The sequence below is a fragment of the Emys orbicularis genome, chromosome 20, assembly GCF_028017835.1.
Source record: "Emys orbicularis isolate rEmyOrb1 chromosome 20, rEmyOrb1.hap1, whole genome shotgun sequence".
NCBI classification, from domain to species: domain Eukaryota; kingdom Metazoa; phylum Chordata; order Testudines; family Emydidae; genus Emys; species Emys orbicularis.
Genome location: NC_088702.1, coordinates 7998516 through 8021445, shown reverse-complemented (window position 1 = coordinate 8021445; position 22930 = coordinate 7998516). Strand labels below are relative to the sequence as shown.

Below are 22930 nucleotides of genomic sequence, written 5' to 3'. Positions count from 1 at the left end.
CACTTTCCCGCAGTATTTTATTCCCCCACCCCCGTCGGGGAGTCCTCATGGTCGTCTCAATCCAGGCACCAACCTCCTAGGGACCAAAGGGAAGGCAAGAAAGCAGAGGCACTGAGTGGTGCAGGGAGCTGCAGCTGCTTGCTTAAACTAGCAGCCCGGAGTGGGTGTATGACCGCCTCCGACTGTAGCTAGTGCCACTCCTTAACCTGCCCACAAGGGTCGCTATTGAGCAGCGCCCTCTCGCTCTCGGGGCAGCCATGCTGGCAAACGCAAAGCGCAGCAGTGCAGACGAGACCTCCCCCCGCCACATGTACAAGAGGGCGTTCGCTGGGCCCTTCCTCTGCCCTGAAAGCAGGATCTCGGGGACAGCCGGGGGCCCAGGACCACCCCAAATAGACTGAAACTTACGCACCCCCCTCTGCGACGCCTCCGGCTCGCTGCCGCTCGGGGAAGGGGTCACAGCGAATCGTCTTCGACCAGAAGAACGTCGTCGCCGCTTCCAGACATAGACGCGGCTTCTGCACAGAAGAGGAGAGGCAGCGGGTAGAACAGGTGCAGCCACAGGGCTCCCCGGTGCCGGCCTGCCACCAAGAGCCACGTCACCATGCAGCCGGGAGTCTGGGCCCCCTTCTCTGGGGACAGGCCACAGAGAGACGACCTGCTCTGCTCAGGAAGAGCCCTAGCCAGTGTCCAGCTGCTCCCTGGTGCAAGGAAGGCCCAGCTCTCCCCACTTGTGCGCCCCCGTGCACTGAGAAACAAGAGTCGTGCCGCAGCTGACACCAAGAGCCCCTGTGCATCCATTTCACGCCCCCTTCGCCTGGCTCTGCAGAGCGGGTGATCCGGGCTGCAGCAACACACAGTGGGCAGGTTCAGATCTCAATTACACCCGGCTCAAGCCGGAGAACCCGTCACCAGCAGGGGGCTGCTCCGGATTTACACCAGGAGGGACGAGAGCGATGCAGGGGCGCCCGACGCGGCACTGAAAGTTAAGAGGCATTGCTAAGGATTGAGGCTCTCGCCAGGGGCTGTCCCTCGGGGGAGGAGCAGATGTTGCCAGCTGGTGGAGATCGCCAGTAGCGGCCACTCCAAGCCAAACGATGGCAAGGCGGCAAATGGAGCAGCAGCCATGGGTTGCGGCTGCCCCCTTGCAAGCAGGGAGAGCGCATGGGACACTCCTGCGTCTCAGGGCTGCTAGTGCAGCAGCAATCTGTACTCCTTGTGCTTCTGACACCCCAGACCACAGTGCGGTGCCCAGGCTACCCATCCATGGTGCCCTCTGTACCTCTCCTCCAGGCCCTCAGTCCCCCTTCCTCCTCCTCCCCCTCGCTGTCAGAGGAGCTGATGAGGACGGGGCTTTGGAGGGAATCGCCGGCAGAGCCCGAGCCGCTGCAGAAGACCGAGGAGTTGGACCACTCTTCTGAAGTGGAGAGGTAATAGAAGTAGCCCCGGGGGGAGTAGCAGCTGCTGTTCCCAGAAGCCAGGGTGGTAGGGAAGCTGGCGTTTGAGGTGCTGGAGCCTTTGCTTGAGAGGGAGATGGGAGAGGCCTCTCCCGAGCAGGCTGCGGGATGCGTGCAATCAGCAGGACTGGTTGTCCACGTGGCATCTGCTGCATGGCTCTTGGTGGCCCGCAGAGACCCCCCAGCCTCCAATGCCCCCTCGCTGCTGCAGCCCCCTGAGCCATTCTGCTTCTCACCGCCAGCTGGCAAGGCGAGAGCCTCGGCATCCCCCAGAGGGCAGGAGGGAGCCGAGATCCGTAGGGACCAGAGTGAGGGCATGACAGTCTTCTGGGAGGGTGGTTCTGTGGGCTCGGTGTCACTTCGGAGCTGCTCAATGGAGTCATCTACCAAGCCAAAGGCACATATTACATGGGGGGCTGGGCCGCGCTCTCTCCTCTGTGTCTTCAGCACATGGACACAAGCTCCCCCCCACCACCCCTGGTCTCTTTTCTGTCCCATTGTGCCACTTGGCCACTGCTGGCGCAAGAACCTTCTCCTCTGCAGCTACTGCTGTCTGAAACAGCCTCCCCTCTATTTCTGCTCTTCACCTTTCCCCACTTATCTCCTCCTGGCCTCCTCGCCGCCTGGTCCAACCCTAGAGGGGGTTTCTTGAACCTTTCTGCCCCAACTCTCCTCCCTATCACAGCTGGAAGTAAGTTTTCTCCTTTGCCTAACGGATTATTTAACCCCTGCAAAGCGTTGGAGGAATACACTTTGTATCTCGTGAGGATGGAGGCTGTCTATTTCCCAAATGTTCATCCAAACCAGCAAGTGACCCGTGCCCCATGCTGCAGAGGAAGACACAGAGACCCTGGGGGATTTTCCAGTCTGACCTGGGGGAAAATTCCTTCACGCCCCAAATATGGCAATCAGTTAGACCCGTAGCGTGTGGGCAAGACCCACCAGCCAGACACCTGGGAACAAGTTCTCTGTAGTAACTCAGAGCCCTCCCCACCCAGGGTCCCACACTGAAGATATTTGCGAATAAGAATCGCGGGTAGGCAGTCATCATCCCATCCCCTCCATAACTTGTCATGCTCAGTCTTACGCACACAGCCGCTTTCAAAGAGTCAAGTCCAACTGAAACGACATTCCCAGCCTTCTCACTAGATCCCAGACAACAGAGAGGGAAGCCTGGTTTTGGTTCCCATCCATCGGCAGGATTAGCCCTACAGTATGTTCCTTCTCTTGTGCTAGGAGCAGTGGAGCTTTAAACAGCCCTGTCCATCCAGCGCTTGGAATACGGGAATTAGCACCAGTTATTAAACACTGGAAGGATTTGCAAAAAATCTCTGTTTTCATTACCCCATTTTCTTTTTGCCTTTCAGGCAGCTTGGGGGCAGTTATTACATGTATTACAGCAGCACCTTGAGGCCACAGCTGAGATCAGGGTTCTATCGGGCTAGGTGCTGCACAGACATGAGACAGTCGCTCACAATCGGAGTAGACAAAGGCGGGAGAGGGAAGGGAAACTCAGGCACAGAAGTGAATTGCCCAAGGCCACAGAGCAGATCAGTGGCAGAGCCAGGAATAGACTCTAGATTCTTAGGTCGTCATCCAGTGCCCTACCCACTAGGTCACACTGCCTGTAAAGTTGACCAGCCAGTTTCTAATTCGCATGCATCTGGCACAGTGTTCTCTTAGGGCTACGAACTGCAGAGGAATTAGTAAATACCTCTCCCATCCATACCCACGGAAGTGTATTTTAAAAGGAACTACGTGAATATAGTCCAATTCATGCTGAATTTCCTGAAAAATCCTTGAAACAAAATGTAAGTGCCGGGCCTGAAACGGTCAGTTCTGTTTTTCCCTAGAGTAAAGAGGTTCAATTTTTTTGCCCCATTCAGGTGATGGAGGTGGAGAATCAGGTCTCAGACAAAGGAGAAAAAGCCTTAATTCCCAGTTCTTTTGCTCCCTCTGGTATCTCGGGGGTGGGGGAGAGGAATCAATCAGGAGAGGTGGCACATGGAGAAGAGCCAGAGGCTTAGCTATTGATGGGATGTGGAAGATGCCCAGACACTACAGTGATGGGCAGCAAGATCCAACCCTAAGGCAGATGGATTCGGTTGGAGCAGCCGCCCCCAGGAAGGGCAGGTTGCTTCAGCTGATCACAGCGGCGTACCTGAAAGGCTGACGCAGGTCTCTGACAGGAGGCTCTCGAGGGAGGTCCCTGCAGCATTCCCCTGAGCAAGAGAGAGAGGCAACGTTAATCCGATTACTGCGCCCGCGGACAAACACCTCCACAGCGCAGAACCGACCAGGGCCCGTTGAGGGGAGAGGAAACCAGCCCCAAGGCAGAGATCTTCAGCGGCAGATAGAGCCGCAGCTAGCGCTGAAGCTTTCACAACAGCAGGGGGCGATATGTGTTGCTCCACATGGAGCGAGACGGGTTTAATTAAGACGTGGTCCTCTGCATTTGAAAAACATGGACGCGGTTTTACAGCAACTCTCTCGGGGGGGGCGTCCGTCCCACTGGCTCGGGGCAATCAGACTCAGCGATTAGCTAGCCTTGGAACAAGGAGCGGGACACGTGGAGTAGGTGAACAGCGCAGCTGGAGGTGCGACTCCCGGCTCGGGGAGATGGACTCGCAGTAGCTTTGCTCAAGCTAATGTGCTCCTAACAGTGGCAGAGCTGCGGCGGGCACAGGCAGCGACTCGGACTGGCTGCTTGACTGCAATCCCGCCTGAGACCCTGGGCACGAACTCGGGCAGCTGGCCCATGCAGCTGCAGCCATGTTGCTATCTTGATCAAAGCTAGCGCGGGCATGTCGGCCGGAGCTGGAAACTACACCTCCAGCTGCAGGCGTGCCCGCGATGCCACAGCCGCCTGCGTCGGGGCAGCCTGAGAGCAGAGGGCACCTAGTGCCCCTCCCCTCCGCCCGGCACACGTCATTTCCTCAGGCTCCTTTTCCTACAGGCTGAGAATGGGCTCATTAGAGCTGCTCACCAATGGTGGTTCCAGCCCCCCCGTTTAGTTCCTTACACAATTCCCCAGCCATCGGGAAGGGTTTGCAGCCTTTGGAGCCCAGCCTCATGGAAAATGGCACAGCCCTGGGGGTTTGGAGAGAGGCCACAGACCGGAGAGGAGAGGACATCAAAATTTCAGCCAGAAATAAACATGCTACGCCAACAGTTGTTCTAACGCTGGCCTCTGGATAAACTCCAGCCTCTCCTGATGGCTTCCCAGCACTTCCACGGCGCTACTGATTGACTAACCAGCATCTTCTGGAACGCCTCGGCCGTGGCCTCCTTCCCCAGGTGGGTGGTGCCGTCCCCCGCAGCGCCATCCTCCTCTTGCGGACACCGCACAGCGTGACCCAGCCGGACCAGCTCCCCCCCTATATCGAGGCTCTGAAGGGGAAACAGGAAGGGGCAGAGAGTTGCAGGCTGATGACAGCACAAGGGGGTGCCGCTCGGGGAGGGGAGCGGGAGCCAGACAGGAAGCAGTACTGGTGGTTTGGGGAATGATACAGATTGGAGTTTGACTGAATCCTGATCTCAATATAAGCAGAGACGAGTCCACTCCGGGCTCGCCAGGCTCTGGCTGCCAGCGGCCGCACCAAGGGGAGTGGAGATGCAGAAACGTGTTGCTCTAGAGACCCCTTGTCAGCAACCGCTGTGTTCGTAAGGGGAGCCCGCAGCCTGCCAGGCAACCCGGCCTCCAGCGCTCACCTGTCCGTGGCTGGTGTCGTACAGCTGGATGCGCGGCCAGGTACAGACCCCAGACTGGATGTAACTGGAAATCTTCGCCAGCAGGGGCTTCCACTCGGCACAACACGTGAGGCGATCGAACTCGTCCAGGGCATCCTCTTCCCACTGCTCCCCTGTGGAGAGAGACTGAGTAGCAGAGGCTGGGTTTGACTCCTCGGGACACAGAGAGAGAACCCCACGGCGCTAAGTGCAGGCGGGTCTGGAAATGGGAGATTTCAGCATCAACCAGCCACTTGGCAACCATCCAGAGCCGCCTCTCCCTGGGCGCTGCCCGAGCCCAGCTAGGCTACCCCGCCGGCAGCCCAGCTGGTTATCTCGCAGGGATGTGTCACAACCGAGAGCACCTCGCCCACGGCTTCGCCACTCACCCGCGGGGGCGATCCCAGCAAGGCTGCACTCGATGGCCTGGAAGGGCAGACTCAGGAAGTCGCTCCTAGCAGAAAGGGAGGGGAGGAACCATTGTGAACAGCGATACGACCCCAGCACCCGGAGGCCCCCGCAGCTGGTGAAATCGGTCAGGTCTGCCCTGCTAAGCCGCGTCTCTCTGGGTTAGCAGGGATCTGCACGTGTTAGCACGAGATCCCTGTGGCGTCACTGCACCCATCCTCGTCCTTCACGTGCAAGGAGTTCCACACCCCGGACAGTCGTTAGCTCGACCATTCAACCCCCTTGAGATAGGTGCAGAGAGAGCCAGGAGGCTTCCCTGGAATCCCACAGCAAATCAGCGGCAGGAATGGGACCCAGGCGTCCTGCTCCACCCCCGCAGCCCTAGCCTACGCTCTCCCTCTTCGCCGCCCTCCCCACTGCACGTACCGCAAGGCTCGCAGTGCCTCTAGCGGGGCTTCCCCGTTATCCCCAAAGTCGACGTAATACAGATCCAAGTTGCCGTTCTCCAGGGTGCCCAGGACTCGGGCCCGGTACCAGGCGCCGTGATCGGCATACGGGGCAGCCACGATGTCGCCTACTCGGACGTTGGGGAATTCGGGCTGGGGAGACAGAAGGAGGGGCAGGGAGTCACACACACAGGTTCTCGGGGCTAGAACGGGAAGCGATGCAGGTTCTAGCAGCAGGGGAGGAAGAGAAGGATTAACTCCCCTTTGGCTAGCGGGCCGGGGGACACATCATTCCATTCGGCTGCGGCAGGTTTACCCCACCATCGCGTTGGGCGGGGCACGCCACGGCAGACGCTCACCGACTGGCTGCTGCTCCCGTAGTACTGGGACATCTCGCCGGTGAGCTTGTCGAGCTGCAGGCTGCGGGAGCCGACGATCTGGATCCAGAAGTGGCTGGGGTTCTCCGAGGCCGAGACGTAAACCTCCAGGTGTTCATCCGCGTGGAAGCTGAAGTCGGGGCTGGGGACTGAGAGGGGCACACAGCAGTGAGCAAGAGGGGAAGGGGAGGCCCAGGGCGACCCAGAGCGGGAGGCAGAGGGTACGAGTCCAAGTGTGGGCTGCTGATCCAGACGGAGGGACAAGGGTCTTGGGGTGGGTGGGGGGAGACAACATTTCACCGCATGCGAGGAGCTTTGAGGAGAGACTCGCGGGTAGATCTGCAGGCACCCCGCTGGTCTCCACTCAGCTCGCCGGAGAGGAGTGGCACACCGCAACCCTGCTCAGAGCAGGTGTGTGGAGAACAAAGTGGGAGCAGCCAGCTAAGATACCTTCCATCCTGGCAGCACGGCAAAGGTGCCCCTGTGAGGAAGGGTCTTGGTGCCCTAAGGACACGGATAGAGTGGCACATGGTCCCACTGGGGAGGATGGCTGCTGTGAGTCAGGGCCGCGGTGCAAGGGAGAGGGCGAGCCCCAGGGACCCAAGCCCCGGGCAATCCACAGACTGACGCTACATGACATGCAGCCCCAACCCTTTTCTCTTTACAGCTGCTTTTCTCCAGGAGAGCACCCTTTGCAGACACCTAACCCCCCCTGAACAGACAGGGAAACCGAGGCACAGAGAGGGGAGGGCTCTGCTCCGAGACCAGCAAGTCAATCGAAGAGCCAGGAAGAGAACCCAGGAGTCCTAGGTCTCAGTGGCCAGCCCAGGCCCCTCAAAGGGCTAGGGCAGCACCCCCAGTGGCCGTACGCCACACACCCTCTGTTTGAGCCAGCCCTGGAGAAAACCGCTCCACTCACCCTCGAACATGGGCACTGCTGGGCTGGGCTCCATCACCGGCTCCTCCGGGGACTCGCTCTCGGCTCTGAGCTCCTGTGGTTGGTCCAGGGCTTCTGCGGCCAGCAGCCGGCCTCCATCCCCTGCCCCTTGCGGAGGGCTCGCCAGCTGGCAGAGGGCCTCGCCATTGGGGCGCGGCAGCTCCCCCTGCTGCCCGGGATCCTCTCTCCTCATGCCCAAGGGCTGTTTGCGCAGGCACCGGGCCGCCGCCGACAGGGCCAGTTTCTTTCGAAACGTGTCGTCCTCCGAAAGCTTTTCCAGGATCAGTTGCTTTGGGAGAGGAAGGGGGGGGAAGGGTGTTTGGTTCAGCGCCGCCAGCTCACGCGGAAGGAGACCCTGTCACAGGGTAACCCACACACACGGCGCTCCTCTGTGGCCAAGCTTCGCAGTACGGGCAAGTCCTGCCTCAGTTTCCCTTTCATCCACTCCAACCTAGTTCTTCCCCTCCTTCCTAGGGGTCTCTGCACAAGCCTTTCTGCAGCTTGGCAGCGTTCTCCTCCTCTAGCCCATCCTGAGAGCTCATTGCCAACAGCTCCCAGCTTAGCTGCCTTTTCTTAAACCAGACCAGGAGGCAGCTGACCAGTCCCAGGCGCACTGGACCCCACTCCCTCTTAAAGGGGGCAAGACACCCCAGACCCACCTTGGCAGCAGTCACCTCCTTGCGGGTCCCCGAGAGGCTGATGAGCCGGGTCAGACACAGGGCGTTGTCCGTCTCCTTCTCGCAGACCACTCTGGCCCCCGAGCTGCGGCAGATGGCTCGCACCGTCTCGCCACCCCTGCCTGAGAGGGGCAGCGAGAAGTAGGTTACTCACTCGTCAGCAGCAGCAGAGGAACTAGAGAACCCAGCCGAAGAAAGGGCTCGGAGGGGAATGCCCACTTCCCCCACTCCAGTCATTTTTTTTGTGACCAGAACACAAGTGCCTCCAGAAATTTGGGTTTTGGCTGCTCCGCGCCAGGGAGATGATTTTAGCGAAGGACGAATGGCTGCTGGTGGCCAGACGCTGCAGCGATGGGCACCACCATAAGAACTTAGACAGATCCAGCTGCGATTTTGGAAGGTGCTGGTTCCCGCTCGGCCTACGTCTACCCTGCAATCAAAGCCTCATGGCAGCGCGTCTCAGAGCCTGGGGCCAATGACGCAGGCTTGTGCTACGGGGCTAAAAACAGCAGTGCAGCTGTTCAGGCTCAGGCTGACGGCCAGTCCTGAAACCCTCCAGTTCCAGCCCAAGCCTCAACGTCCACCCTGCTGTTTTTAGCTCTGTAGCCCTGAGCCCGCGTCAGCTGACCCAGGCTCTGAGATTCGCGGCCGCGGGTTTTTCATTGCAGCCTACAGGTACAGCTAGCTAGTAACCAGCGCTCCAGCACCGCACTTGGGGTACAGGGCCGGCCTTCGGGTGTGATGCAAACTCCAGGGCCTGATCTCTCGTGCTTTGTGAAAGAGGCAAGGAGCTAAGCCCCATTTTGCTGGCTAAGTTCCGATTGAGGCAACCACAGCCGGGCTTCCTATATTTCTGTGTTACCTTAGATACATCTCTACCCCCCAACACCGAACTAGCCAAGCACCATGCAGCCTTTAAGGGTATTTATCCTCACAGCCCTCCTGTGAGGCATGGCAGGGCTCTTATTGCCACTGTACAGGTGGGGAAACTGAGGCACGGAGACGAAGTGACTGGCACATGGTCACACAGGAAGTCAGTGGAGGAGAAGGGACTTGAACCCAGATCTCTCACAGCCCAAGCCAGTTTCCAGCTGGTCAGGGCACAGTCTCCTTCCCCCCCCACAGTGTCTCTGTTGGACAGAAGCAGTGTTCTACCCCAGAGATGTCAGTCCTGTGGCCGGCGATTCACCCTAGCTTTATAATACAGGCTTCCAAAGTACACCAGGATCAAAGGTGCAAAAGAAAGGTTCTTAGATTTGAGATGCTGCAGTTTGATAAACTGAGGCAGCTCAGTGAGATTTCTTGTCACCCTAAGGAGCCAATGAGTGGAGAAGGGGGTAACTATTTCATCCCGGGCTCTGGATGCAGATTTATTGCTATGTCTCACTATTTCTCCCCAGCGCCCCAGCCCAGGAACAGCACGCGCTGGTCAACAGACAGAAGCAGTATTTAGCAGTCGCCGTGTTTCACCACAGCTGCGGTCAGTGCTTCTGGAGCAGCTTTACAAACCAGCCCCCGGGTCATTTTTGCCCAGGCCCCTTGCATTTCTTCCGGTGGCTAATGGGAAGTGGGGGGCACGGTTAAGTCTCTAGACAGTTACCGATAATCCTGCCGACGGCTCTCTGTGGCACAAAGAACTGCTCTGACACGGGGGCGTTGTCCACCAGGATCTGGTGAATAGCAGCTTTCGCTCGGCACACCTGGACGGGGAAGCCACTGATCAGCAGCACCCGCTCCTCACCGGAGTCCTCCGCTTCCACATCGATGCGAGCGCCGGTCTCCTTCCTCAGCTGCGGAGACACGGGACACAGAAGTCTAGCAAGGCTCTCACGCAGAGGGGATGGTTTAGCAGCCTGAGCATCAGCCTTAAAACTCAGACCCCCTGGAAATGCCATCGATTCAGCCTTTGAGCCTGTTAGAGTGGGTGGACCTTTAAAAGCCAAGGGATGGGCATTAAGATCCAGTGGCACATTTTATAGCAGTATTGCCCTCCCCTGGTATCTGTGTCCAAATCTTCCCCTCCCCAGGCTGCTGGGCCGGTTGCCAACCTGGCTGCAGCAGCTTATACAAAGGGTTTGCAAAGATCTTTGGGATCCTCCGGGATGGAGTGAGAGGGGCGGGGGGGAAGAATACACTGAAGCCAATGGTGGGGCCAGGCACAGATGCAGGACTCGCTAACCGCTGTCCACTTGCCTGTTTGATACTGGCGCCCTGCCGTCCAATGATCAATTTCACAGCCTCCTGGGGGATCTTCATCTCAATTCCAATGTCATCCTCTCCTACGAACGTCAGCCGCTCCTCTGAGCACAAGCCACAGTAGACAGGTTAAACAGGCTAACATCCACCCCCGAAAGCCATCTTCCCCACAGCCTGAATGTGGCCAATCCCGCTAGTTCAGCAGCTCCAGGACAGGAGAGAAGGGGAATCTGCAAAGCCCCAGAGCAGTGAGACATTTAACCTTTCAGTGCTAAGTCTGTTTGCATTTCCCCCAAGCACCAGGCAGGATCCGGGAAGGAATTAGGAGGAGGGTGAAAGGATTTTAGTTTCTTGCAGGGATGGTATTATAGAAAGTGCAGAGGAAATTCAGAAGCTGCTCAGAAACAGGCCTCCTGTTCCCAGGGATCACCCCCGGATATGCTCGTTAGCATGGGAGAGGTTTATTTCTGAGCACCTGCCAACATTTGGCAGGGCTGGGGATGGGGTGGGGGCAGAAGGAGGCCAAGTAATGAATAATTCAAGCCTAAATGCAACACACAAGCTGTTAGTCACCATACAACAACGGCGTCCGGGCTACCCGAAGGTCATCACCGCGGGGTGATGCAGACATACCTCGGCTTTCTCTGTACCTGCGGTACAAGATGTACATGACAGTTGCGCTGGCTGGGATCCCGAGGGCCAGAGCGATTTTCTGCAGGGTTGTCAGGTTGTTCCAGTAACCCTGGTCTGTTGACATCTTTCCCAGACTGATGGACCACAGCCTAAGTGGGGGAGAGAGAAATTCTCTTAGCCGCAACAGCAGCCCCTCTTCCTGAGACCCATGATTGGCATGACTGGCAGTCCCAATGGGCACAGACTCCACTAGCCCTGGGCACTGCCAGACCAGGGCAAAACTGAAAACACAATTGGCACATGCCAGGACTCGTTCAAGCGGCTCACAGATAGCTGCAGGCTTTAAGCCCTCTGCAGGATCGCTCTGCATCACAAATCCAATCTGTCAAGGCGTACAAGCCGTACCCGTCAGGCTGTGCCCTTCCAAATCAGGCAGCATCAAGCAGTTTGCTACAGGAAGAGGCAGGCAGGAGGGTGAAGCTGCCAGCTTGGGAATTGAAACAAGAATAAATGAAGTGCCCCCCATTGTTAAAGCTCTCCATGGACCTAGTCTCTGTCTAGTCTCCTCCTTGCAAACATCTTGCACCCAACTCCTCCCTGGTTCTCTGCACTCTCACAATGTTAGACGCAAGGGCCTTCTCCTGTGCAGCTACCTGACCTCTGGAACAGCCTGCCTGCCTCCCTTTCCTCCCGTGCCCATGCCTCTTTACTCACCCGCTGCTGCCATTGCTTAACTCTGGCAAGCATTTGGGGACCCTGAACAAACTAAGGGTCTGATCACACACCAGTGCCCTGGGAAGTCAGTGGAGTTGTGGGTGCTCCATACCCCAAGTTACTATATCAAAGCTTCTGAAAGCTGGCCCAGTGGTTAGGGACTTGGGGTCCCCGGGTTCAATTCCCAGCTTTGCCACAGACTTTCTGCATGGCCTTGGGCGAGTCGCTTCATCTCTCTACACCTCCAGTCCCCATCCCCCTTCTACAGATAATAGCACTTCTCATCCTCACGTGGGTGTGGTGAGGTGCTCAGATACAGCAACAACGGGGCCACGCAAATACCTGTGGTAGATTTTGCTCCTGGTCCTACTTTAGGAGGAAATACTTATCTGGCACCAATGGAAAGGACCCCCTACGATAAATGATGACACTTAGCATTGATCCCTTGGGGAACGGTGCTGTATCTCAACCCCCTTCCCAAAGCAGGGTAACTTCTCAGACACAAACAGCCTGATACTCAGGGGTGCTGGGCACATACAGCAGCTCCCAACAACTTCAATAGTGGCTGCTGGGGGGGAGGGGGAGAATGATGTCTCAAGAGATTATCTGATTTGCCCCAGGACCATGCAGCAGAAACAGAATCCAGCAGTCCTGCCTCCCAGTGGCTGGTGGAGGATACTGATGCTGCCTCCGAAGAATCATCAACAAGTTACTGAGAGCGACCGCGAATGGGGGGGGGATGGAGGAGCGAGAGCAGCATTTCGAAAGTTTAACACATAGTATATGGAGACAGACTCTAGACAGCAACGAGAGAGAGAGATTTCATGTGGAAACATGCCAGCAGGGAAAGCTGTCACTTCCCATTTGGGTTCTACCCCAAGGCCACAATTCAGAGATCTGTGCTCCTGTGAAGTGCAGCGCATCAGAAAGCAAGACAGGTAGCTAAGCGAGGCTCAATTGTTAGCAAAAAGGATCCTAACACTGGTGTCTGTGGTAATTAAGTTCTCAGTTTGCATGACAGCCCAGCTAGAACATCACTTACGCTTTGGAACAGACTGTAACGGGGGAGAGGGATTGATATTTACACCCACGTCACCACAGATCATATGCTCCTTGCGAAGCAGGGTGGTAGCGAGAGCTACTCTGAAGGGGATAAGCCAGGGCCTGGCGGCAGCATCGCAAGGTGGGTAGGGCACGGGACTAGAAGCCAGGAGAGCTCGTTTCTTATCCCGGCTCTGCCACTGACTTACCGTGCGACCTCGGGCAAGTCACTTCCCCTCCCACCATGCATCTGCCTTGTCCAGTTAGACTAAATTCCTCAGGGGCAGGGGCTCTGTGTGTCTGTGCAGCACCCAGTATAATGGGGCCCTGATCCCATTTGGGATGCCCAGGCACTACTATAATGCAAATAAATAAATAACAGCCTCACTGGCTTGTCTTGTTTATTACGGAGGGTTCAATGGGAGAAGAGTAAGAAACTCCAAAACCCAGTTGTGACAGAGCTGGCAATATCCTGCAATATCCCCGGACGCCATTATTGTATTAAATGCATGTATTATTGTGGGCTGGGATTGTCTGTTACTGCTCTAGAGGGAAATGTGACAGATGTGAGACCTGGGAATTCAAGAGACTCTACTGAAAATGTGCCAGACAAGTATGGACTTTTGGGACAACAAGTGGATTTCCTGGGGAATCCCTAGGGAGGGGTTAATGCAAATTCCCCAACTCCCAGATATGCAAAAACCCAGCTTTTTGAAGCTATGCCCTGAGGAGAGGGTCACTGTCTGTTTATTACCTGTTACAGAGGGCCAAGATCCAAGGCCCAAGCTGTATAAAGAAACAGCTGATCTGCCCAGTCTCTGCTCTGGATCTAAGATGGATGAACTTGTAAGCATGGGGAAAACCTAGTTGTGGGTTCTGAAGAAGAGACACCTACCAGAGCTGTAGGACAGAGTTGGGGGTGACCTCTGGTTAGCTTTTTAGCATGTCAGTTCTTTTACTGTTTTTACGTATTTTCTCTAATGCTTTTACCTTCAGAATAAATGTACAGTACTTCGGAGGAGCTGTGTGGTAACTTGTAATGGTTGGCGACACACCAGTCTTAGCCTGAGAGAGAAAGCAGACAGTCTGGCTTGCTGGGGATAGCACAGTGTTGGCAGAGAACTGTGCAGAAATCCCCCATCAGGAGCAGCGAGACACAGGTCTCCCCCCCACAAGAGGTGACAGCTGGGAGCCAGAAGCCTAAAGCGGGTGCCCCTGCTGGGCCAAGGAGGGGGAATACAGGTGCAGTTGCCCTGAACTGTGACATATCAATGGCAGAACAGTAAGGAACCCAGTTGTTTCCCCCACTAGCAGAGAAACAGAAGCACAAGTCTTTTGTATGCAAGTAGCACTGCTATTGGTAGGAGAGAAAGGATAGCCCAGCGACCTGGGATGTATTTCCTACTCTGCCACAGGCTCCCTGTGTGACCTGGGCAAGTCACTTAGTCTCTTTGGGCCTCATTTCACCATCTGGTCAGTAGGATGACCTAACCCCCCAGGGACCTGTGAGGAGAAATACATTAAAGATTGTGAGGAGCTCTGATGCTACGGTGATAGGGACATTACCTAAGACAGCCTGACAACTAACACACTGAAGATGTCGCTGCAGCCGTTGGAAGTCCTTTGCTAGCACCGAACCAGTCTATAAGTTGTCTTTAATGATTGTTTTTCACTACGTGATGGGATTGTTTTGATCAGTTCACTTTGGAAAAAATTAAAATACACATCTGGCAGGTAAAATTTAATCAGAGTCAGCTGGACCTGGCATTAGGCATAGTGGAATAAAGGCAGCTGGCAGGCCAAGCAGCTTGTGGCATCAGGTTCTCTCAACAGCACAGCTCAGCTGTTGAGCAAACCTGCACAAGGAGGAGTAGAAATGTGTGCGCCCGACAATCACGGGAACCGCCACTAGGGATCAGGCACAAGGTCCAGCTAATCTGGTCCCTTGGTTTCCACCACCTGCTCCCAGGAAGACGTGAGCAGAGACTTAGGCATGGGCAAAAGCATTTTGAGTGTTGGCATTTTATATTTTGTTTTTAATCAGAGCTAAACTCCTGCAATCAGACACCCCCTATTCTACTGCCCTTAATGCCAACACCCCACATCCACAGTCACCCCCTTCCATGCCAACACACCCACCCCACATTCCACCCCTCTCCATCAGCATATCTAACCCCCAGGCCACTCACCTCTGTGCTATTACATCGAACGCACTAGAGCCACCCCAGCCCACCATGCCACGCACCTCAGCTCCACACACCATGCAGCCAGTGTGCCTAAGCCAACCCCACCCCACTCATGCCCTACTTCCCCATGCCACAGCCCTGCCAGGCTGCTGCTGTGCCAGGCCAGGCTTCCCCAAGGACACCCCATCTGCTCCATAATACAGCTCCCTAAACACCCCCACTATTCTATCCCCCACATCCCTCAGCTACCCCCAAGCAAGCCCCCTTGGATGGCCTGGACTCAGCTGCTCTGGTCTCCCCTCATCACCATCCCACCTTTCCCCCCCACCACACGAGGTTCCCCCAGAGCCTACCCCCCTCACTGTCCCAGGACCCAGGTTCACCCCCACTCCAGATCTCTCCCCTCTCACACCCCAGGTCTCCCTACTCCATGCCAGGACCCACACTCCCTTGGCCCCTGCAGCCCCCACTCCACCCCCTGCAATGCCATCATCCCATGCCAACCCCACCCCTTTGGCCCCTGCAGCCCCCATGCCAGCCCCACCCCCTCGGCCCCTACAACCCCCACATCATCCCATGCCAACCCCACCCCTTTGGCCCCTGCAGCCCCACCCCCTCCAACCCCTCCAACCCCCACATCATCCCATGCCAGCCCCAGCCCCTCCAACTCCCACATCATCCCATGCTAGCCACCCCCACCCCTTTGGCCCCTGCAGCCCCGTGCCAGCCCCACCCCCTCCAACTCCCACATCATCCCATGCCACCCCCACCCCTTCGGCCCCTGCAGCCCCGTGCCAGCCCCTTGGCCCCTGCAACCTCATCCCGCCCCCTGCCAGCCCCACCTGTCTCAGCCGCTCCGCCGTCGTAGTCACCGGCTCCGCTCCCCAGCCCCGCCTGCCTGGGCAGCTCGCACACGCCCGCGCGCCCGCCGCAGCAAATCACAGGGCCGCGCCTCGGTTCTGAACCAATCGCTACACGGGTGGCGCGGCGAGCCGCACCGCTGCTGCTCCCCCAAGGCCAATCAGCTCCCACTCCTTCTAACCAATGGGAGGCTAGGTGAGCGGGGCCCTCAGCCAATAAGAGAGAGGTATTGGGAGAGCGGGCCCCGCCCCTCACCTTGAACTGAGGGCGGGTCAATTCTGAGAAGGCCCATGATGCACTGGGGCGGGGGTGCAGGCTGAGAGGCCCCATGATGCACTGGGTGGGGAGGGGGCAGCAGCAGCATTCTGAGAGTTCCCATGATGCTCTGGGATGGGGGAGGCAGCACTCTGAGAGTTCCCATGATGCTCTGGGATGGGGGAGGCAGCACTCTGAGAAGCCCCATGATGCTCTGGGATGGGGGAGGCAGCACTCTGAGAGTTCCCATGATGCTCTGGGATGGGGGAGGCAGCACTCTGAGAAGCCCCATGATGCTCTGGGATGGGGGAGGCAGCACTCTGAGAAGCCCCATGATGCTCTGGGATGGGGGAGGCAGCACTCTGAGAAGCCCCATGATTTGGGCCCTACCAAATTCATGGACATGAAAAGTGCCACAGACCTTGAAATCTGGTCTCCCCCCCGGTGAAATCTGATCTTTTGTTTGCTTTTACCCTGTACTGTTCAGATTTCACAGGGGAGACCAGCATTTCTCAAATGGGGGGGTCCTGGCCCAAAGGGGAGTTGCAGGGAGGTCACAAGGTTATTTTTGGGGGGTGGGTGGGTTGCTGTACTGCTACCCTTACTTCTGCGCTGCCTTGAGAGCTGGGTAGCCAGAGAGCGTCTCGGAAGGCACCGCCCTGCCAACAGCAGCGCAGAAGTAAGGGTCGCAATACCATCCCATACCATCCTTCCAGCTACCCAGCTCTGAAGGCAGAGCCGCCGCCAGCACCAGCACACAAGGGTAGCAGTACTGCAATCCGCCCTACCTTGTGACCCCCCCTTCCCCACACACACCATCTTTTGGGGTCAGGACCCCAACAATTACAACACTGAAATTTCAGATTTAAATGTCATAAATTTCATGATTTCAGCTTTTAAAAATCCTATGACCGTGAAATTGACCAAAATGGATCATGAATTTGGTAGGGCTCTACCCATGATGCACTGGGGTGGGGGCAGCATACTGAGAGGTCCCTTGATGCACCAGGATTTGGGAGGCAGCACTCTGAGAAGCCCCATGATGCACTGGGAGGGGGCAGCAGACTGAGAAGTCTCATGGCCATGGTGCACTGCAGGGCTGCCCCAGTAGTTATGTGATAGCGGCAGGTGCGTGGTAAGTGCCACTGCTCTGTGGCAGCCTGTTACCATGTCACAACAAAGCCACTGTGATGTCATGACATGCCCAGGCAAGTCGTGACATAGGCAATGACCAAACTGCCAGCCCTTCCTTATCTCCCTCCATGCTTTCCCATCTCCCCTCTATAGTCACCTGCCCCTCAATTTCCCTCCCTTTTACATACCCCTGCTTAGCCTCCCTCCCACACCCCCTTGTAAGAAGCTCCTTGACACACATGACCCTCCCTCTCCCCCCAGGGGCCTGGTGCATCACTTGGAGCATCCCCGACCCCAGCCCTCCCAGGCTAGCTCCAACAGGAGGCCAGCTTTGGGACTTTCTCACTTAGCAGTGCAGCTCGCTTCTGAGTTCGCCAGTTTAATCTTTGCTCCTCATTCCCCTTTGCCTCCCCCACCCACGGCTGCTTCATCAACCAATGTCTCTGTTGAGCAGGGGAAATCCTGCGCAATAAATGCTACCAACCTGTCAGGGAAATGCAGAGGAAAGCCCTTGTATTTTTCCATGTCAAACACATGACATCTGAGGCTTTTCTAATGGAGGGAGAAGCGTTTAAATAGGTTGATCAAGTCTTAGGCTGTGTCTACATGAGGGGAATTTCCTGCATAGTTAGAATGGGATGACGATTCTGCAACAGCTATTCTGATAAAATTTAGCTCTGTGCAGTGTTGTTGCAGCCATATTGGTCCCAGGATATTACCTCACCCACCTTGTCTCTCTAAAATTTAGCTAGTCCAGTATAACTCCCCCATGTTACTCCTGGGGGAATTCTGCACCACTGCAAATGCGCAGAATTTACGTTCCCCGCAGATTCCTTTGTTTCCTCGCAGAAAAATGACTTTCCGACAGAGAAGCAAAGGGAAGCCACAAGAGCAGTCATGCGACTCTCCCCAGCAGTATGTTTTGGGCGCCCAAGGCAGCTGGCAGAGAGGTAAATCATTGTGGGGCAAGGGCGGGACTGGGGAAGACCCGGCTGGTGGCTCCTACCCTGCACCGGCAACTTCTAGTCCCAGCTGGGCTGGGGAGGATGGGACTTCCTCTTCCCCTGCACAGCATCCAGGGCCCCACCCCCAGATTTCTCCCCCAGCTGTAGGAAGCTCTGCAAACTCCCCACCCCCCGTGCTTCCTGCATCCATCGCTCCTCAGCTGCACGGGGAGGGATCACTGTACAGGGAGCTGCTCCCGTATCCGCCCAGCCCCTGTGCATCCAGACCCCCTCATGCCCTGACCCTCCTGCCGAGCCTCACCCCTTCACACTCAGAACCCCCCCAACGAGCCCTGCCCCTGGACCACACCAACGAGCCACCCACACCCAGATCCCCACCCTCCTGAGCCCCAACCAGCTGCACCTGGATCCCCACCCCATTGAGCCCCAGTTCCCAAGCATCTGGGCCCCCCCACTGAGCTCCCCACACCCAGCCCCCCCACCGAGCTCTATCCCCCCCACACCCAGCCCTCCCGCTGAGCCCCAACCACCTTCATATGGACCCCCCTGCAGAGTCCCATTACAATTGTACCTAGAACCCCCCAACACGCCCCTGTGCATCCAGATCCCCCCCTGCACCCATATCACCCACTGAGCCACCCGCACCCAGAATACCCCACACAGAACCCTCTCAACCTATACCTGGACCCCCCCCACCCCCAATAAGTCCCTCCACACTTAGATCCTGCCTTGCTGAGCCTGCCTGCCCACACCTGGTGCACCTGGCACAGAGGGGCAGGGCCCTGGGGTGTTTCTGGGGCAGGCCCGCTCCTTGTGCGGTGTCAGGGTTGGGTGCAGCCTCACCGCTGAGTCAGTGTCCCGGGGGAGTGTGGGGGAGCTGCACAGTGGCCTGTGCTCCCCAATGCTATGCAGGAGCCTCCACATTTATTTGACAAATAAAATTTGCAGATTTTTTTAATATTGTGCGCAGAATTTTTAATTTTTTTTGGCGCAGAATGCCCTCAGGAGTACCATGTGGACACTCTAAGGTCTTATTTATTTTGGAATAGAGTATCCACGTGGGGAGTTATACTAGACTAGTTATTCCCTATAGCTATGCCAGTCAATTTCCCTGTGTAGACAAGCCCCAAATTCCAAAAGCTCCATTGCATACAGTTCTACCTCCCTGCCACTTAGAGGGAACAGTCCAGTGCTCGAGCAGCTCAGTCTATTGAGTTTAACCAAGAGAAGGTTAAGGGGTAATTTGACCCCAGTTTATTTGAAGTACCTACAAGGGGAACAATTGATACGGGGCTCTTCAACGTGGCAGAGAAAGGTATAATATGATCCAGTAGCTGTGAAGCTAGGCCCATTCAGACCGGAAATCAGGCACAAATTTTTAATGGTGAAGGAACCATTGGAACAACTTCCTTACGGTTGTAGCAGATTCTCCATCCCTGGCAATATTAAATCAAACTGGATGTTTTTCTAAAATAATCTAGTTCAAACAGGAATGAATTCAGTGAAGTCCTATGGCCTGTGGGCACACTAGCTGATCACAGGAGTCCCTTCTGCCTTTGTAATCCATGTAACCTCTTCCATTAGAAACCAACGAGCCAGGAAAGGATCCTTTAGGACAGTGGTTTTCAAACTTTTTTTCTGGGGACCCAGTTGAAGAAAATTGTTGATGCCCGCGACCCAACAGAGCTGGGGATGAGGGGTTTGGGGTGTGGGAGGGGCTCAGGGCAGAGGGTTGGGGTGCGGGAGTGAGGGCTGCGGGGTGGGGCCAGGAATGAGAGGTTCAGGGTGTGGGAGGGGGCTCTGGGCTCGGGCAGGGGTGCAGGAGGGGGTCTGGGCTGGGGGTGCAGGCTCTGGGGTGGGACCGGGGATGAGGGGTTTGGGGTGCAGGAGGGGGCTCCAGGTTTGGGGAGGACTCAGGGGTGGGGCAGGGGATTGGGGCGTGGGCTTACCTCGGGCGGCTCCTGATCAGCGGCGCAGCTGGGGTGCTAAGGCAGGCTTCCTGCCTGTCCTGGCACCGTGGACCACACTGTGCCCCAGAAGCGACCAGTAGCAGGTCCGGCTCCTAGGCGGAGGCGCGCAAGCAGCTCCGTGCAGCTCTCGCTTGCAGGCACCGCCCCCCCAGTTCTCGCCCACAGGCAGCGCCCCCTCAGCTCTCGCCCACAGGCAGCGCCCCCCCACAGCTGCTGCTAAGGGGTGATCTCCACTTGGGCGAGGCATGAGATCTCAGAGAATGAGCCTGCTGCAAAGGAACATTCCAAGTCTCTGGCCCATGTTAGGGATTTCCAAATAACCCGAGGGCACGTGGCTGTAAGCAAGATGCAGGAGAGAATACAGATGGCAATTGACATTTCCAGAGCACCTATCATGGCAAAGCACTTTACAGATTATACGGGTCACTAGTTCATCGACTGCTAAACTGCAGCCACCTCTGCTCTCAAACACGGCAGCTGTTTAACAGCACACAACATCATCCGGTGGTACTGCAGGGGGAGTTAATGCAGGAAGAATGTAACCACCCACGTAGGAACTTAGCCAGGACATTGGGGTTACTACCCTTACTCGTGCTAACAATGCCATTGGGATGTTCAATGGCCATAGGAGGTCAAGGCCTTCGTTTGAAGCCTGTGATGTTCCCCTACTCCACGTTGGCTGCAGTAGTTACTCAGAGTCAAGAACACCACATAGTGAGTCACCAAACCCAATTCCTGAAACATCTGGGTTTCCTGGAAGCTTACACCCCCAAGTACCAACCGCCCCTAACCCAGGGCCAGCGCTTCCACTAGGCGACCCTAGGCGGTCGCCTAGGGCGGCAGGATTTGGGGGGCGGCATTTTGCCGTCCTCGGCGGAAATTCGGAGGCGGGGGGTCCTTCCGCTCCGCGTCTTCGGGGCGCTTCGGTGGCGGGTCCTTCACTCGCTCCGGGACCCGCCGCCGAAGCTCTGCTCCAAAGCCCTGGTAGCATCTTTCTCACACAGTGATGATGGGCTGCCATACACCATAGGGCCATATCATTAGAGAGAGATTCAGCCATCAGACACTTAGCGTTTGACGATTGCACGCATTTATTCCATTCCCCAGCACGCGTTACACTTTCTTTCGACTCAGAAGAGAGCGGAACATAGGTTGTTTTTTTGTGGGGGCGGGGATCACATGTTACAATGGGGAGGAACACCGACATATTCAGATCGCTACACAGCAAAGCGGGGTCCTGCAGGAGCGGAAGCGTATGCCGTGGGAGGGAGCCGAACAACATTTACTGCTCTGTTTCTTTCAAAAAGAAAGGGCAGAGGATTGTTTACTAAGAAGCAGCTAACGGTAGCTTCTCGTCGCTTTTTGCATTTCTCCAGCGACGGAAGTTCTATACTATCAAACGGGAAAGGGAAAAAGATGAACTTGTGTTTTTCCACTATACAGCGCCCAACCTGGTGCAAACATGAGACTGCCAACATCGTCAAACGCAAACATGCAAAAATCAGCTCAGGCCCCTAAAAAAATCACAAGATTGTTTTTAAAAAAAACAATAACTGGCTTTCGTCTCATTTGTCTTCTGGGTTTTGAATCTTCAGGGGTTGCGTCTTCAAGCTTTTCTGCACTAGAAACCTATCTTTTTTTTAAACGACAGCTGAGATTCTCCTGCAATCACAGGACTCCAGGAGCTGGAGCTTTAAGGAAAACACCAGATATGACAATGGCAACACTGGGACTTCCTGCGATCACGCTCCAAGAAACTCATTCAGGTTTCCTATCTGAATATTAATATAAACCTCTTCCTTAACAGGCCCCCACTCCATCTCGCTGGGAGACACTTGCTCCTTGAGGCCAGTTTTACATCCACTCTTCAGCGTCATCGTGGGGTAATAAGGGAAACAGACAGCACAGAGCCAAAAAGTGGAGTGGGGCTGGGCATCAGAAACATGGACCTCCATGCATCTGAAGAAGTGGGTTTTTTACCCATGAAAGCTTATGCCCAAATAAATCTGTTAGACCAGGTCTACACTACCGCGGTAGTTCGACAGCTGGCAATCGAACTTCCGGGTTCAATTTATCGCGTCTGGTCTGGACGCGATATATCGATCCTGGAAGCGCTCGCCGTCGACTGCGGTACTCCAGCTCGGCGAGAGGAGTACCGCGGAGTCGACGGGGAGCCTGCCTGCCGCGTGTGGACCGCGTCTGAACCGCGGTAAGTTCGAACTAAGGTATGTCGACTTCAGCTACGTTATTCACGTAGCTGAAGTTGCGTATCTTAGTTCGAATTTGGGGGTTAGTGTAGACCAGGCCTTAGTCTTTAAGGTGCTTTAATGTCCCCATAATGGGACATTCTTCTGCTCACACACATCGCCTGGAGCATATGGGTAGTGGCTGCCAGTCATTGTAATTTACAACCCACACATCTCTCTCTACACATGCTTATCTTCCTAGGCAGTGAAATCCTTCCCAGCCAATCTAAGGGCAGATCTAGAACAGCAGGTGAGGTTATCTGGCGACTAGAGTTGGATTCGGAGACTCCCAATACACCATCCCACGTTCCCATCACTTTAAAGTAATATGCAGCACCTCTGTTGTGCTTTTCAAACATTATCTCATGACAACCCTGTGAGGTTCGGCACTATCATTAGCCCCATGTCACAGATGGGGAAACTGAGGCACAGTGTCGCACAGCGACTCGGTGACAGAAGTGCCTGGGGCCTAGCTTTATGCTCAGTAAACAATACCTCTTTAATGATACCAAATAAATACCCAGAGCTGATAAATACAAGCAAAGGGAGTTACTCTAACATCCTACCTGTTTGGCTGGGTTTTTTTTAAACTACATGGGCCCTTAGCTACATTCATACAGCTGCTGACTACAGCCAGTTTAGGGACTGGGAGATTTTTTTCCTCATACTTTTTTTTTTTTTTTTCAAAAACTTTCATA

General features: G+C 55.8%; 1 protein-coding gene across 1 annotated transcript; it reads right to left on the bottom strand.

Moving 5' to 3' along the window:
• Window positions 1-456: 456 nt before the first annotated feature.
• Window positions 457-14878, bottom strand: TDRKH (tudor and KH domain containing). The gene is made up of 14 exons (XM_065420339.1): window positions 14805-14878; window positions 10861-11009; window positions 10225-10331; window positions 9632-9821; window positions 8014-8153; window positions 7337-7643; window positions 6400-6566; window positions 6021-6193; window positions 5576-5640; window positions 5169-5320; window positions 4713-4847; window positions 3619-3679; window positions 1283-1840; window positions 457-518 (listed from the first exon to the last, which is right to left on the bottom strand). Exons 1-14 carry the CDS (start codon window positions 14876-14878, stop codon window positions 457-459), a joined length of 2340 nt encoding a protein of 779 aa, XP_065276411.1.
• Window positions 14879-22930: the final 8052 nt, after the last annotated feature.